A 12,580-nucleotide genomic window follows, 5' to 3' on the forward strand; every position below is an offset into this window, starting at 1 on the left:
GTGGGAGAAAGTACCGTGCTTGCCCAGGCGCGCCCAGGTTTGCTGAATGCTGTCTTTCGGGCATCGCAAGTTGACTTAGGGCTGAGGTGAAATCAATAAAAGGCTTTTTGGTGTGGCTTTCGATGTCGCAACCAGTTTCTTAACCTGCAGGAAGCTTACAAGGTTGACTCGTGTGGACCACGATGCTACACCCTTCCTCACCGTCACTCGGTAGTCACTGAATGACAAGCAACGTTGTGCGAGAGCCCCAGCATCGTGGCACCACTACACGCATGCGAAGCTTGCTCGCTAGCACCGCCTGCATTGTCGCGGGAAAAGAACGACAGGCAGTCCTTGACCACACTAACTGGAATGCATAAAGGCGGTCTTGTGACACCAGATCTCGCAGTGAGCGCTATCGCTGTGCCACTTGACTGCACGTAGCCGAAAAACCAGTGGTCCGTCCTCGGCCGTATTCGAGCTGCTAGGCACGCTGACTGCATCGTAGAGTTGCAGAGAAAAAGCAAACTCGTCAACGGCTGTCGAGCGTGCTACAAGAACCACAACCTAGCATGCGTTTTCAAGGTCTAGGTGTCTTTGAAAATGGCCTCAGTTAGATATGTGCGAGCCCACCTACGCAGAGACTATTTCTGTCGCTGTCGAATTTGCTGCCATTGGCCCATGACGTCGCTTGAATGTAGTGGCAGGTCAAGGGGCTTCTCAGCTTCAGATGTCCTGCCAGTCAATGCCTCCATGACTTGGGTTCCACGGTTTGCGACTCGTTGTGGATGGGTCTTGCTTGCTGGGTCGTTAGCTAATTGACTATGGGTAATAGAGTTTGGTGTTGAAACTCTGACAAGGGACGCAAGCGATGGGGACCTTGCTGACGGCCGACCCGATGCGTCGGACGAGTCGTTCCTTGGGTCCAAAATTGGGTTGTGACAGTGGTGAATGCAGAACATCGGATTATGCAGAGACGGGGCGGAAGACTGCAAGCTGGAAGTCATTGCGAGGGCTGAGGTTCGTAATCGAGCCATCATATGAGATGTCTTCGAAGAGATGGTGTTTTCGCAAAGCTACGAGATAGCCGAGTTCAACTTCACAGCGCCCATCGGCTTCTGTCCGAGGTCTAGATTGGAGCAGCTGGTTTAAAGTGGAGGACGTTGGGTTAACCATTGCGCGAAGCTGAGGCCCAGTCCGCCCCTCCGTGCTGCATTCAAGCTGCCCCAGGTCCACGATGTCCTCACATTCCGCAAACAAGGGTGTGAGTCGTCATCGGCGTGGAAATGGAAATGTCTCCAGACTCCAAGTGGCAGGGGTAGAAAAGCAATTGCCAGCGGGGAGACTGTCTGGTGTTCCGTGATTGCGACATCTCAAATCCAGAGTTGGATGCTTCGTCAAGTAATTGATTTGGTTGGATCCGCTTTATCTGTGATGTGAATTAACTCGCAAGGCCAACTCAAGGTGGCAACGGATTTCCAGCTGCAAAATGGATCAATCGGACACATTACTGATTCGAATTTTCTCGCTGGATTGTGAGCGTGTATGCTCTCGCTTGGCAGCTAGTGTCGCTCCTTCGTGTGGTTCTGGAAGGGCCGAGGACACAAAAGATCCTTTTGTGCATGATGTATCGTCACTTCGGGTCCTCGGGGGGGGGGATCTCCAAACGTCTCTTCCCCTGGTTGACCACTAGAGTATGAAGCACAGACTAGAGGATGCGGCATGGCAAATTTAAGTGGCCGCTTTGACGCCAGGCCGATGGTAGTCCGCCACCTAGCACTGCGGTGAAAAGGAGACGGATGAGAGACGGACTGGTGCCAGGTGGATGGCATAGGTGTCGGCGAAAGCTGAGGGATGGAGAGTTGGCGGCAGCGGCTGGTGCCAAGTCAGGCGATCCCATGAACCGTTTCCTCGTTCCTTGCAGTGGCCGTGTCTGCTCCTGTCGGTACGTACCAACGAAGAGATGTGACTGAGCAATCAGCAGTGTCTATTTCGAGATCCCCGTTAAGGTAATTAATTAGCTTAAACGCTCTCTCGTCAGTAGATGGAACACGCTGTAGCAGAACGTCGCATCATCTGAGCCATGTGTGGGCTCATCGGGAGCGAGACACCACCAACAATGACCGCTGGAAATTGGATAATAATGAGTATTTATGTCAGCGTAGCAGGTTTGTTGACCACACCCGTACAGATAGATGGCCGGGGAAATTCCCTCGAGGGGCGAGACCGCCAGAGCATAGAGGTATGTGGGTAAAGCTACCTACCTTGTGAGGGTCGATTTAGCGGTTGGAACTGCTGGCCGCAACCCCGTCTTGGTTCTTGACTTCTTCCAGTTGTCTCCAGGCTTTGGTTGGAGGTCAAGTCAACAATGCTGCTCCGCCTCGAAGCATCTCTTCCTCGATGTACCTTGGCTAGCACGCCATGCCCGAAACTTGGCTCTTGTTGGCGGCCTAGGCTAGGCTGGCCTCGTGCGTGAAGTGGTACTCGAGGCTTGATGTTTGTTTCCAAGTTTCCAGAGCTTACACCGTGCTTCGTACACTAGGTTCCGCCCTATCCCGGCTGTTGGGAAACGTAGCCATTCCGTTTCGAGGCCTCGCGTGAGATGGGTGAGTATCCGTAACATGGGGCATTTCGAAATGGATGCGAGCAAGAGTTGCAAGACGAAGCGAATTCGAAGTTGCCGAAAGCTTTGATTGCCTCGGAGGTGGTACTGTTGCCTTGAGGCGAACCACTGCACACAAAAAAAAAAAGTGTCCGCCTGCAAATGGGAGCAGCTTCGGAAGCAAGTGGGTTGCGGGAGATCTCGACGTCTCGTCACCCCCTGGAATGGGACGAGTGGGTTACCTAGGAGCCTGCGAGGTGCTGCGCTGGTCGCTTCATTGGGTGAAATCGCGGTCCACTGAGCAGGAAGCGGAAATCGCGTTGGCTCAGCCCTGTTCGGTTGTGATCTGTTCCTTGCACTGAGTGGGAAAGTTACTTTGCAATTGGGAGAGTATCCGCGCCGCATTGTGGCACCCAGTGGCACTCTTCTTGCAGAAGATGCCAATAGTGTAATGCCGTCAGGCTGCAGCTCCACGAATTGTCAGTGGGAACCCTTACTGCGTAGAAATCTACGTACGCGCTTCAATTCACGCCGCGGTCAAATAAATGGAGCGTTACCTGACCTTGGGTTAGAGATGGAAAGAACTGAGGTCGGCTGGTTGGGTGGTCCTTCGAGTCCTCAGGTGCAGGTACGTACCTGTCTTACATGAGAATGGAGGAAGTTGCAGTCGGGAAGGAGGTGCCTGCCTCTAGGCCCTAGGTACCTGCGCCAGGGAAATTCAATGGCCCACACCCCCTGGCTTAGATGATTCCACCCAATCAGAACGGGGTAATCTCGTTTTTAATTTCCACACCCATGTCTGCGCTGTCGGCGGCGCAGTTGACAATTGCGACGATGGCATGCACAACTTCACCAGACGGCGGGAACATTGCGCCCAACTTTGCTGGGCTTCCCCCTTCTGTGCCTTACTTCGTCACAGCCTGTGCCTGTGCCTCTCCAGGTTTTCGCTCCCTCCCAATGTGATGCCCATGAGGCCATCGTGTGTACCTTGCCTAATTGGGTCAGGATGTCCCCGACTCACCCCTCTCTCTGTCTACACCCGTAGAACCTGGTATTTTCGCTGAATGTCAATGTCAATGGGACCCCCCAGACCATGGAAGAGAGGAGGAAGGAAGCCATGGGCCATTGCCTTGCACCCCCTTGCCGCGCGCCCGGAGCACTCACGGTTCACCTCACCACCCTCACCCTCGGGGTGCAGTACTAGCAGGGGTCATGCTCACCTCACCTCCTCTTCTTTTCCTATCCCTCCTGTCGTCGTCTGCTCTTTCCTTCTCTTTCCTCTTTCCCTCCTTACCCTCAACCCAAGTCCCAGTCACTTTACCCCGTGCCGTTGTGCGTCTCATCATCTGGCTTCAGCCTGACACTCTTTTAAATATAGTCATTCATTAACCCGTCGCATAGACACTTCATTCTCCCTTTTTCCAAAACCAACCTTCTCACTTTCGAACTTCCAGTCGCTCGTTCCTGGACCTTTTCAGTCTTTTTTATTTTAGACCTAACTTCTAATCAACACCTCTCCAACACTCAAACGACCTCGTCGACTCAATCCATCAAAATGCAGTTCAAGATCTCCGCCGCTGCCTTCCTGGCCTTCGCTGCCTCCGCCCTGGCCCAGAACGCCAACTTCGACCCCGTCACGAAGCCCACTCCCAACGAGAAGATCAACGCTGGTACCTCCTACACCATCGAGTGGACTGCCCCCGATGCCTTCAAGGACGTCACCGTCTCCATCAGCCTGATCGGTGGTGCTACCCAGAACACCCAGATTCCTCTTCAGGACATTGCCTGTAAGTATACAAGTCACCTGGCTGTGTGGGACGTGATGGAGATATCTACCATCCTCCCGGTAGCCAATTCGCGATGAGATCAGGAAGGAGAACTAACACGCTCTCAGCCGGCATCCCCAACTCTGCTGGAAAGTACACCTGGACCATCCCCAGCACTCTCGGCAAGGACGCCTTCTACGGCCTGGTCGTCAAGTCTGAGTCCAACCCCACCGTCGACTTCCAGTACTCCAACCCCTTCCACATCATTGCTGGCGAGGGCTCTGCCTCCGGCACCACCACCGTTGTCTCCTCCTCGCCCACCGCTACCGTCACCCTGTCCGCTGCCAGCGTTTCGGTCACTCCTACCGCCTCTGCTTCTGCCTCGGCTTCCGCCTCTGTCACCAAGTCTGAGAGCGTCATCGTAAACTCCACCGCCGCTCTTTCCACCACCGCTGTCCCGACCCCCGCTACCCTGAGCGCTCCTGCCTCCACCATCACCAGCGTCACCCGCCCTGCTACTAACAGCACTGGCACCGCTACCCGCTCTGCTATCGCCACCGTTACTGGTGTTGCTGCTGGTGCCCAGGCTACTGCTGGTGTCTTCGCTGTCCTCGGTGGTCTCGCCGTTGCTGCCCTTCTCTAAGCAACCTCCGTTGCAGCATTTACTCGGATTCACTACATCTGTTAAAACTGCATTGAGCTTGGTTTTGGGTTTCAACGTGCATATTTGGTCATGAATGGATAAAAAGACGGGTGACACGGCTTCAAGGCTAATGAACTCGGGTATTCCGTATCACTACTGCCTTGAGGAATGGGTTCCTCCGCACATGGCGTTTTCCTGTGTTTTCGATACCAGTGTCCCCGTGGACGTGGGTGATCACGAGGGACGGGTTGATACCTTTCTAGTTGATAATGTGAGAGAGAACGATTCAGTCTGTTTCTAAAGAAAAAGAAAACAACTTTTTACAATGCTTTGAGTCTTCTTGCCTATGATTCAACTGAATTCTGTGACATGTCGATCACATTGGGGTAATGCTGAGATGCCGATCAGATCACCTTGCAGCTGCCATGGGACGGCCGCAGCTTGTCTGACGTGAACAGGTGGGATTTTCAGGCACAACTGCGCTCCCTACCACGCCTAGGTCCCAGCACACTGTCTCGGCGGGCTGACTTCTTGTGTTGACCACAGGTGGCAAGGGTCTGCAACCACAACAGCGATCCTGCAGCTTGGTACCGACAATTCTACACCGTGAAGCTAGGTAACATTTTCCTGTTGTGTTGTTATTCATTCTTGAAATGACACGGCCGATTCAATTTCAGCAATGACGTCTTTGTTCGTTCTTCCACAATGCCCATTGTTCAGGCAATTTACAAAGGCCGCCGATCAAAAACCCACAAAGCAAGCCCCCGGCCGTCAACGGCTACGATTTCCCGGGCCCGGTCGGACTCGGGTTCAAGAAGGTGGCGGTCGGGGTCTGGCTCTAGCGGCCAACGACAAACGAACGCCAAATTTTCAAAGCCCCCTCTGTTGCTTCCCCACAGCAATCTTCAATAATCTTCAATAACAACATAGGAACAGCGGCCAGCTCGCGCCAAGACAAGGTTTTATGTGTGTGTGTGTGTGTTTTTTTTTCCTTCCCTACACAGGGAGTACGGAGTATTAGTTCGAGAATCAGAATAAGAAACCTGACACGAACTGGCTCATGACTCGGCCGGTTTAGATTGCAACTCCAGTTTTTCTGGAGACGGTTGGAAACTCTGTAAGAAGTCCGGCGGTCCGGGATCAGACTTGTTGAAACCTTTCCAGGAGTACTCCGTTTGCTGAGTGCGAGGTATCCGTATGCAGCAGTTCTTGCTTTTTCCCTTCTTCTTTTCTCCTTGGGCGCTTTCGGTGCCGCCCGAACTCGCCATTCTATGATTCTTCAATCTATCCTGGCGGCCCTTGTTTCGGATTTTGTCACTACCACCTCAGATACCGGTACGGCAGCATCTCTGCTCTCTTGGGAGCGGCCACTCCGGCGGTTCCGGATTTACCTGCAGCTATGGTAAAGACTGGTTGAGAGTCCCCTAATCACCAGGTATTCTCGATAATAAACTGCAGTTGGAAGACAAAAGGGCTCAGATTCATCACGGGTATCCAATACGATTACGGAAAAAGCGGCGCTGATGTGGGAATCTACCCTCAATATAAAGGAAATCAAAAGAGTGCGACTGCATCTGCGTCTGCGTGTGCAATGTATTATACTTTCGGCTTCCTCATCTCGGGAGGAACGTTGTGGGAGTATGCGTGGCCTTCCGGCGCGGCAGTACCGACTACCGCAACCCCCTCCCACGGTGACATCGTTGCCCAGGCTAAACGGTTCTTTCACGCACGCCAGCAATACCGTCTCACTTTGCTGAATGGCGGGGAAACCATTTATTTCTCCCAGTTCCTTGGAGGGTTTGACCTTGTTTGAAAGCTGCGAGTGCGGTATTGCGGTCGTATATTGAAGAACTGGTTAATGCCCGTTGAGCCGGTCTAATCAGCTGACACTCCGTCCAGCTGAGAGTCAGGCAGAGGAAAACATTCTCCCTGGATATCCGGGTCCGGGGCGCTGGGTGTATGGGCAGTAGGTAGGCGCGCGTCTCCCCCTTGAGCCCGCAAGAAACGCACTCCCCGTCCGTTCCAATCATGTCTGCCACGGTCCTGAACCCGTCCTGCTTGCGTGACACACATTCTTTGACGGTGCGTGTCCAGGGGGGCCTAGGGGAATCATCTCAAACTTGACTAGAATTCAGCCGTGGTTTGTGGCAAGAGCTAGATTCTTGCGAAATTCTTGCAATGGGAAGGGTTCACTTGGATATGCTAAAGCCCACGGATCATGTCTGGGTCGTGCTGATGGAGTAGTTCCGTGGATGGTATGAACTCCTTGAAACGAAGCATGAGCATAGTATCACTTTGTTCGTTCCACTGCCATGCTTGTGCTGGGAGACGCGGCTGCGCGTACGAAGGAGGGCGTGCTCTTGATGGGTGGATGTTTAGGAAGTTCATTCATCTTGAGAATATCTTTCCCAATCAATTCGCAAAATCGCGATTACATATGCCAGGCTGAAGGTCTAACTTACATGCTAAACTTGTTCATGCTGGAGTGCTCTCATAGTAGCGTCTTCGGCTCCTCTCAACGTGTTTTCAAAGCTCGGCCTGAACATCTGACCAGGTTGCCACAAGTATCTGCTCAAAGAGTATGGATAGCAGAGCCTCCCAAATTCATGGCCATGTATCTCGTCGTCAGTCTTATCAGGGTGTATGTAAGCACATAATCAACGGGAATACGCTCCTAACGAAGGCAGATGTCGGACACTCATCTCCTCCAGGCAGTCAAGAGCGACCCTGCTCATTGTCGGCGCTCGGTAGAGAGACTTTTAGGAGTGTATAAGCCCCCGTTCGTCTGTGCCGAAACACAAGCAGAACTCAGTTCCAAGCTCTTATATAGCTAGGTCCCTAGGGTCGTGTACGCTATAAGTATCACTTGCGAGGTCTGGCACCCCCGCCATCTCCCTCTGTTTCCAAAAATTGACAGGGCGAGAAGTCTTAATACCAACGATGGTAGTGTACTAAGGCTGAGAGAGTACAGAGTGTCGACTTGCCTGATTCAACTTGGAACATATGGAGCCACTCCTGGTGAGTCTGCTGTGATGGGATCGGACCTCCTAGTCATAAGTTTACCCCCTCTGTATGCAGAAAATATAGAGCGTTTGTGAGTCTATTTCACATGTCTTCAACGATGTTGCTTTCAATTTCAAGAAGCAGACAATCTCATCGGCTTCAGCATGTAAAACCCGGTACCGAGCAAAGTACAGCGACGAAGTGAACAAGAAGCCATCTATCACTTCCGGCTTCTCAAGAGCGCCAAGTTGTATTTTTGTACTGAACCATAGCGTTCGGAAGTGTCACAAAAGCGCGAAGCAAGGCTACTTGCCTTCCATAAGCCCAGCCTCCGGAACGAGTGGGTCCAAAATCTTCAAGGAGTGCTCACGTTCTACGACTATTGTCAGCTCATCGTGAAACGAAACCCGATCAGCTTTCCAACGAACCGAGATAAGCTACCGGTGGGTGGTCTTTCAATTCTGAAGTCACTGATGTACAGATTGCAAGTGCCGGCCATGCGCAAGAGAAGTAACTTGAACACGAGTCAACGTTCCCGTTTTGGTACACCATATCAACCCAGGCATCACTCTACGAAACGACAGACGCCTTCAAATCCATCATGACGCCAAGACATGGAGGATTGTACCAGAACACAAGAAAGTCACCAAATAAACACGGCGAATGATTTATGTGCAGGTGAGAGGATGCCAGTGTCATCAACGGGGACCCACCGAATAAGCTCATACTTCAACTCACACATCCCAGCCCGTGATGGAGATCTGCCCAAAGCCCTAAACGCACACATACAATGGTGGTGAGTCGAGCCGGGCTGCTTTGCGGAAAGGAAAACCTACTGCATATATCAATCCAAGAGATCCTCAAGTAATGTCAAAAGTAGAAGGCGAAAGCAAAGTCGAAAACGAAAAAAAAAAAGTGTTTGCGTCAATCGCTGACGGGAATTGAGCCCGACGTCGCTGGTTATTGTTAGTGATGTTGCCCTTGATGTTTTTCAAGTGATGGATGAAGCTTACGGGTCGAACCCACAACCTTGAGATTAAGAGTCTCACGCTCTACCGATTGAGCTAGCCGGGCGGATGGAATCCTGCCTGATGGTTGGTAACGGGTCGAGGGCCGTGGACGGTTATGGATGGAGGGCGAAGGGGGGGGGGGGGCTCCATAGTCTTGAGCGGGCCCCTCGTAGCAGTTTGGAGGATATATACATGGAATGGTGTAGTCCCTGGGTATCAAGTGCTTTGAGGTACATGACTTCTCGAGTAGTTCCAATGCTGAACATGATGGCCAACTTATTGGAGCTTGTAGGTAGCAAGGTGAGACGGAGGTTGGCCCCCTGTAGACATACCAGGCAGATGTGCTGAGATGTCTAGTCGTACGTATTTAGTATCTCATATATAGCCATGAGGTAAGACCTTATCCGTGCAAGCAACGGCGCTGGTGTGACTGTGAAACTATCCCTGATCAATATGCCAGGTGTCTAAACATGTTGGACAGGTTCAAATGCTTCTTACATGTCTTAGCTTCGTACAATTCAGTGTAGCCATGACCATCTCTTGTCTCAAGTCTGCCACATGCAGGACTTGCGGGAGATATTCATGTGAGGCGAAGGAAGGGCGGCCGGCAAGCACTGGTCAGTGCCATTCAGATGGTAACAACCATCAGACACAAATTTTGAGCACAGGCACATTCCGTCTTCTATGTGAACGATTCCATAGTACGAGGGAGAGCACCTGATTCAATAAGCTAAGAGGCGGCGGCCAATGTCTCTAAGTACCAGTCATAAAGACCTTCCTCGAGACTGGAGAGTCCAGACCTGTGTATCGTGTGCCTCGCGAGGTGTGTCTCTTTCAACGGGATGACTAGGAATGGGATTTACTTCGCTACTACGCGTAAGGGCCTTCGAGCGTGGCATGGGAACAGCCTTAGTATCAACATGGGCATTCAGCCTCTGCAAAGGTTGAGATTCTCAATTAGCGTAGGCTTGCCAAAGTGGTGTAAATGGAAGAGACCTACTATCATGCCCAGAGAGCACGTTGAATTCGCTAGCCTGTCTCTTGATTCACTGCATATCCAACTTCTGTAAAGCAGGTTCGAAATCGAGAAACTGGAAAAACTTCCTGCAGATCTAGACGCACCAGTTGAACTCGGCATTGGTAGTGCTACTGGGCGAAGGGTGTGGTCTCGTGTCTGATGGCCTGGCGATCTCAGAGATGACGTTGAAGGGTGACCATTACGTGTTGCTGGAGCGTTCATCTGTAGAACAACAACGAGTATCGGATGGTGATTCACCGCGCGAACGCCGAGACAAAAGCCTCGCGCAGGCTGGTTTGATATCATTGGATGTCCTTAGCCGTTGTTGTCTCGGACGTAAGAAGTAAAGCGGCGCAGTTTGGACAGCATCAGAAACACTGAATAGATCGCATCGTACGTTTTGTTCGCTGATGGCAACCTCTGGCCAAGATTTGGGGGGGACCTAAATATTGTCGTACAGGTTAGCACGGAGATTCCGGTTCGAAGACATCGGATGAAAGCTGTTCTCGTCGAACTGTGAGTCCTGTGAGTGGTCGCTTTGCTACGAGGCATCTTTCCCATGATTCTGCTAACCGGGTCAGATGTGCATGTCAGCGAGAATACTAGGTCACACAATTACGAGAAATCCTGGCCGTACCATGTGGCATGCTATTGAGCTAATTGGTACTTAGTCTGGGGCACCCTTTCTCACTAAATGCCCGAAATTGCAAATACATCATGACCGTGGCGAATACATGATTGGGCTCGAAACGCTCGGCTGGACACAAATCGTTCGCTCTCGACGACGAGACTGCTTGTGGGACAAGTAGCCGCTTTTGGGTGGCATATGTACGGACAAGGTGCCATTTACTTTGTGCCCCGACTGAAGGCTTAGATGTGATAGCAATCTGATTTCAGAGCCTGTCCTCAACACCAATCAGTCCAGGTAACTCCGCTCCTGGAAGAGATAAACAACACCTACCTCGCCCAGATGATACGTAAGGCCATACATAAGTAGGCTAATCGGGTTTTCAAATCAATATTGGACGCAATGGTGTCTCCATGAGTAAAGATATGGGTGTGGACGTTAGCCGGAGATACAAATTTCGATCCACTTGCTCAGACGAGGAAGGCAGTTTTGTGCCCACTGCCGGCCAGCTCGTGGAGCCCCGGGCAACTAAGACTTGCTTCTTAGACCCCACGTCCTCTGGCGTTATGCTCTTGAGCATGACAAGTCGGAAACTTCAACAGCGTCGTCACGATGGCGCCAGATAGGGAGTTCTGGACCCGGCTAAGTTCACGAATGCCAGTGGAATTACTCGCTCTCAATGCTGTGATCGGAACTTGTCGTGCTTGGCTGAAGGGAAGGGTGTCCTCAACAGGCCGGGGATCCAAAGGAGGCCAGCTTGAAGCAGGGTTTAGGCGAAAGGCGAAAACACTCAGATACAGGTCCCTGCCGCCGCTCACAATGGAAAGAAAAGCATAAAGTTAGGTGTCCAGTGCGGCCCGCTTGGCCAGGAAATAGCGGGCATTGTGAAATGTTGAAGCATTAGGCTCCCTCCGTCTCAACTTCAGATAACAAAAGGTCGTCGTTAGTCTGATAAGAGAGCACCCGACGAAATGCTTTTGCTCAGCACTACATATGTGTCACGTTTCCTGCGCCCTGAATGTGCTACGTATGCTGAGCGCCTGCTCCCAGGTTGTACCTGTGATGCAGTCGAGTACAAGCAAACGCCTGTATGGTCAAGAAATCTTCGGACAGGTTTTATCCATTACTCTCATCTCAAGTCAAGGAAGAGAACTGGATATGTCCATGCAGCCGCAGCTTAAGCGCATGGGTCTCTGAATGCACTGAGGGCTGGCGACTGGATGTTGGTTGTGCCGTTATCTTGGATTGGACAACTCCGCGGAGGTTGACTTACACGTGTGGAAATGGCAAAGGGGGTCCGCATTGCCGCGTTGAGTGGAGGCTGAAAGAGCCGTTCAAAACGCCCGCAACCCACGGCCGCTGTGCCGGATCCATACACAACAGATGCGGTAGCGCCAGTTTGTACGATGCTTCTAATGTTGACATTTGAGCCACAAGCTCCAAGTTGATAGACATGGATTTTGAGGTCGGAATCGAGTAGTAAAGTCCAGACCTTCGCCACGCCGGGTGTGGATGGCAGGGAATGGAAGCCGGCAAACCGGGGGTATGCACGTCGCGACGGGAGACGGGAAGACTGAAGACCTGAACCAGACAAATGGGACTGACGTGGGGGTTTGAATGGCTGACATAATCCATCGGAACCCTTTGTTAGTGGATCTTCTGTGCGGCTAGGTAGGGCCTTCCATTTTTTGTTCGGCCTTCGTTGTCTCTTTATCTTATCTCAACTCAACCTCCCTCTCCGAATGCAGCGTAGCAACCTAAATCTCCCTAGTCATCCTCAATTTTCATCAGCTCTTGGGCAGCTGGACCCCAACATGCTTCTCCCGTCATACTTGGGGAGCATCACGGCCAACGAAACGTGGGGAAAGAGAGTATCAGGGAGAGCCGGCGGAGGATACCACAACCTTGCCCCAGTTACGGGTCCCCGGACT

General features: G+C 51.9%; 5 protein-coding genes and 1 non-coding gene across 6 annotated transcripts; 3 read left to right on the forward strand and 3 right to left on the reverse strand.

Moving 5' to 3' along the window:
* Window positions 1-1,038: 1,038 nt before the first annotated feature.
* CLUP02_05505 (uncharacterized protein) lies at window positions 1,039-1,714 on the forward strand (the record flags this gene model as incomplete). Its single annotated transcript, XM_049284512.1, has 6 exons — window positions 1,039-1,106; window positions 1,176-1,241; window positions 1,296-1,363; window positions 1,433-1,514; window positions 1,573-1,597; window positions 1,673-1,714. The coding sequence occupies 6 exons, from the start codon at window positions 1,039-1,041 to the stop codon at window positions 1,712-1,714; spliced, it is 351 nt and encodes a 116-aa protein (XP_049141655.1).
* A 1,662-nt stretch (window positions 1,715-3,376) lies between these two features.
* Window positions 3,377-3,785, forward strand: CLUP02_05506 (uncharacterized protein; the record flags this gene model as incomplete). The annotated part of the gene is made up of 3 exons (XM_049284513.1): window positions 3,377-3,481; window positions 3,522-3,560; window positions 3,627-3,785. The coding sequence occupies 3 exons, from the start codon at window positions 3,377-3,379 to the stop codon at window positions 3,783-3,785; spliced, it is 303 nt and encodes a 100-aa protein (XP_049141656.1).
* A 351-nt stretch (window positions 3,786-4,136) lies between these two features.
* Window positions 4,137-4,990, forward strand: CLUP02_05507 (uncharacterized protein; the record flags this gene model as incomplete). Its single annotated transcript, XM_049284514.1, has 2 exons — window positions 4,137-4,368; window positions 4,476-4,990. 2 exons carry the CDS (start codon window positions 4,137-4,139, stop codon window positions 4,988-4,990), a joined length of 747 nt encoding a protein of 248 aa, XP_049141657.1.
* A 3,927-nt stretch (window positions 4,991-8,917) lies between these two features.
* On the reverse strand, window positions 8,918-9,771 carry CLUP02_05508 (uncharacterized protein; the record flags this gene model as incomplete). Its single annotated transcript, XM_049284515.1, has 6 exons — window positions 8,918-8,949; window positions 9,007-9,077; window positions 9,196-9,323; window positions 9,403-9,441; window positions 9,502-9,617; window positions 9,765-9,771. The coding sequence occupies 6 exons, from the start codon at window positions 9,769-9,771 to the stop codon at window positions 8,918-8,920; spliced, it is 393 nt and encodes a 130-aa protein (XP_049141658.1).
* CLUP02_tRNA101 lies at window positions 8,999-9,063 on the reverse strand. Its single transcript has one exon. It is a non-coding gene; the product is annotated as a tRNA-Lys (tRNA).
* A 160-nt stretch (window positions 9,772-9,931) lies between the features above and the next one.
* Window positions 9,932-12,284, reverse strand: CLUP02_05509 (uncharacterized protein; the record flags this gene model as incomplete). The annotated part of the gene is made up of 11 exons (XM_049284516.1): window positions 9,932-10,002; window positions 10,066-10,312; window positions 10,386-10,463; window positions 10,510-10,586; window positions 10,713-10,798; window positions 10,858-10,926; window positions 10,983-11,118; window positions 11,203-11,453; window positions 11,652-11,735; window positions 11,803-11,865; window positions 11,923-12,284. The coding sequence occupies 11 exons, from the start codon at window positions 12,282-12,284 to the stop codon at window positions 9,932-9,934; spliced, it is 1,524 nt and encodes a 507-aa protein (XP_049141659.1).
* Window positions 12,285-12,580: the final 296 nt, after the last annotated feature.

Source organism: Colletotrichum lupini, chromosome 3 (assembly GCF_023278565.1).
Source record: "Colletotrichum lupini chromosome 3, complete sequence".
NCBI classification, from domain to species: domain Eukaryota; kingdom Fungi; phylum Ascomycota; class Sordariomycetes; order Glomerellales; family Glomerellaceae; genus Colletotrichum; species Colletotrichum lupini.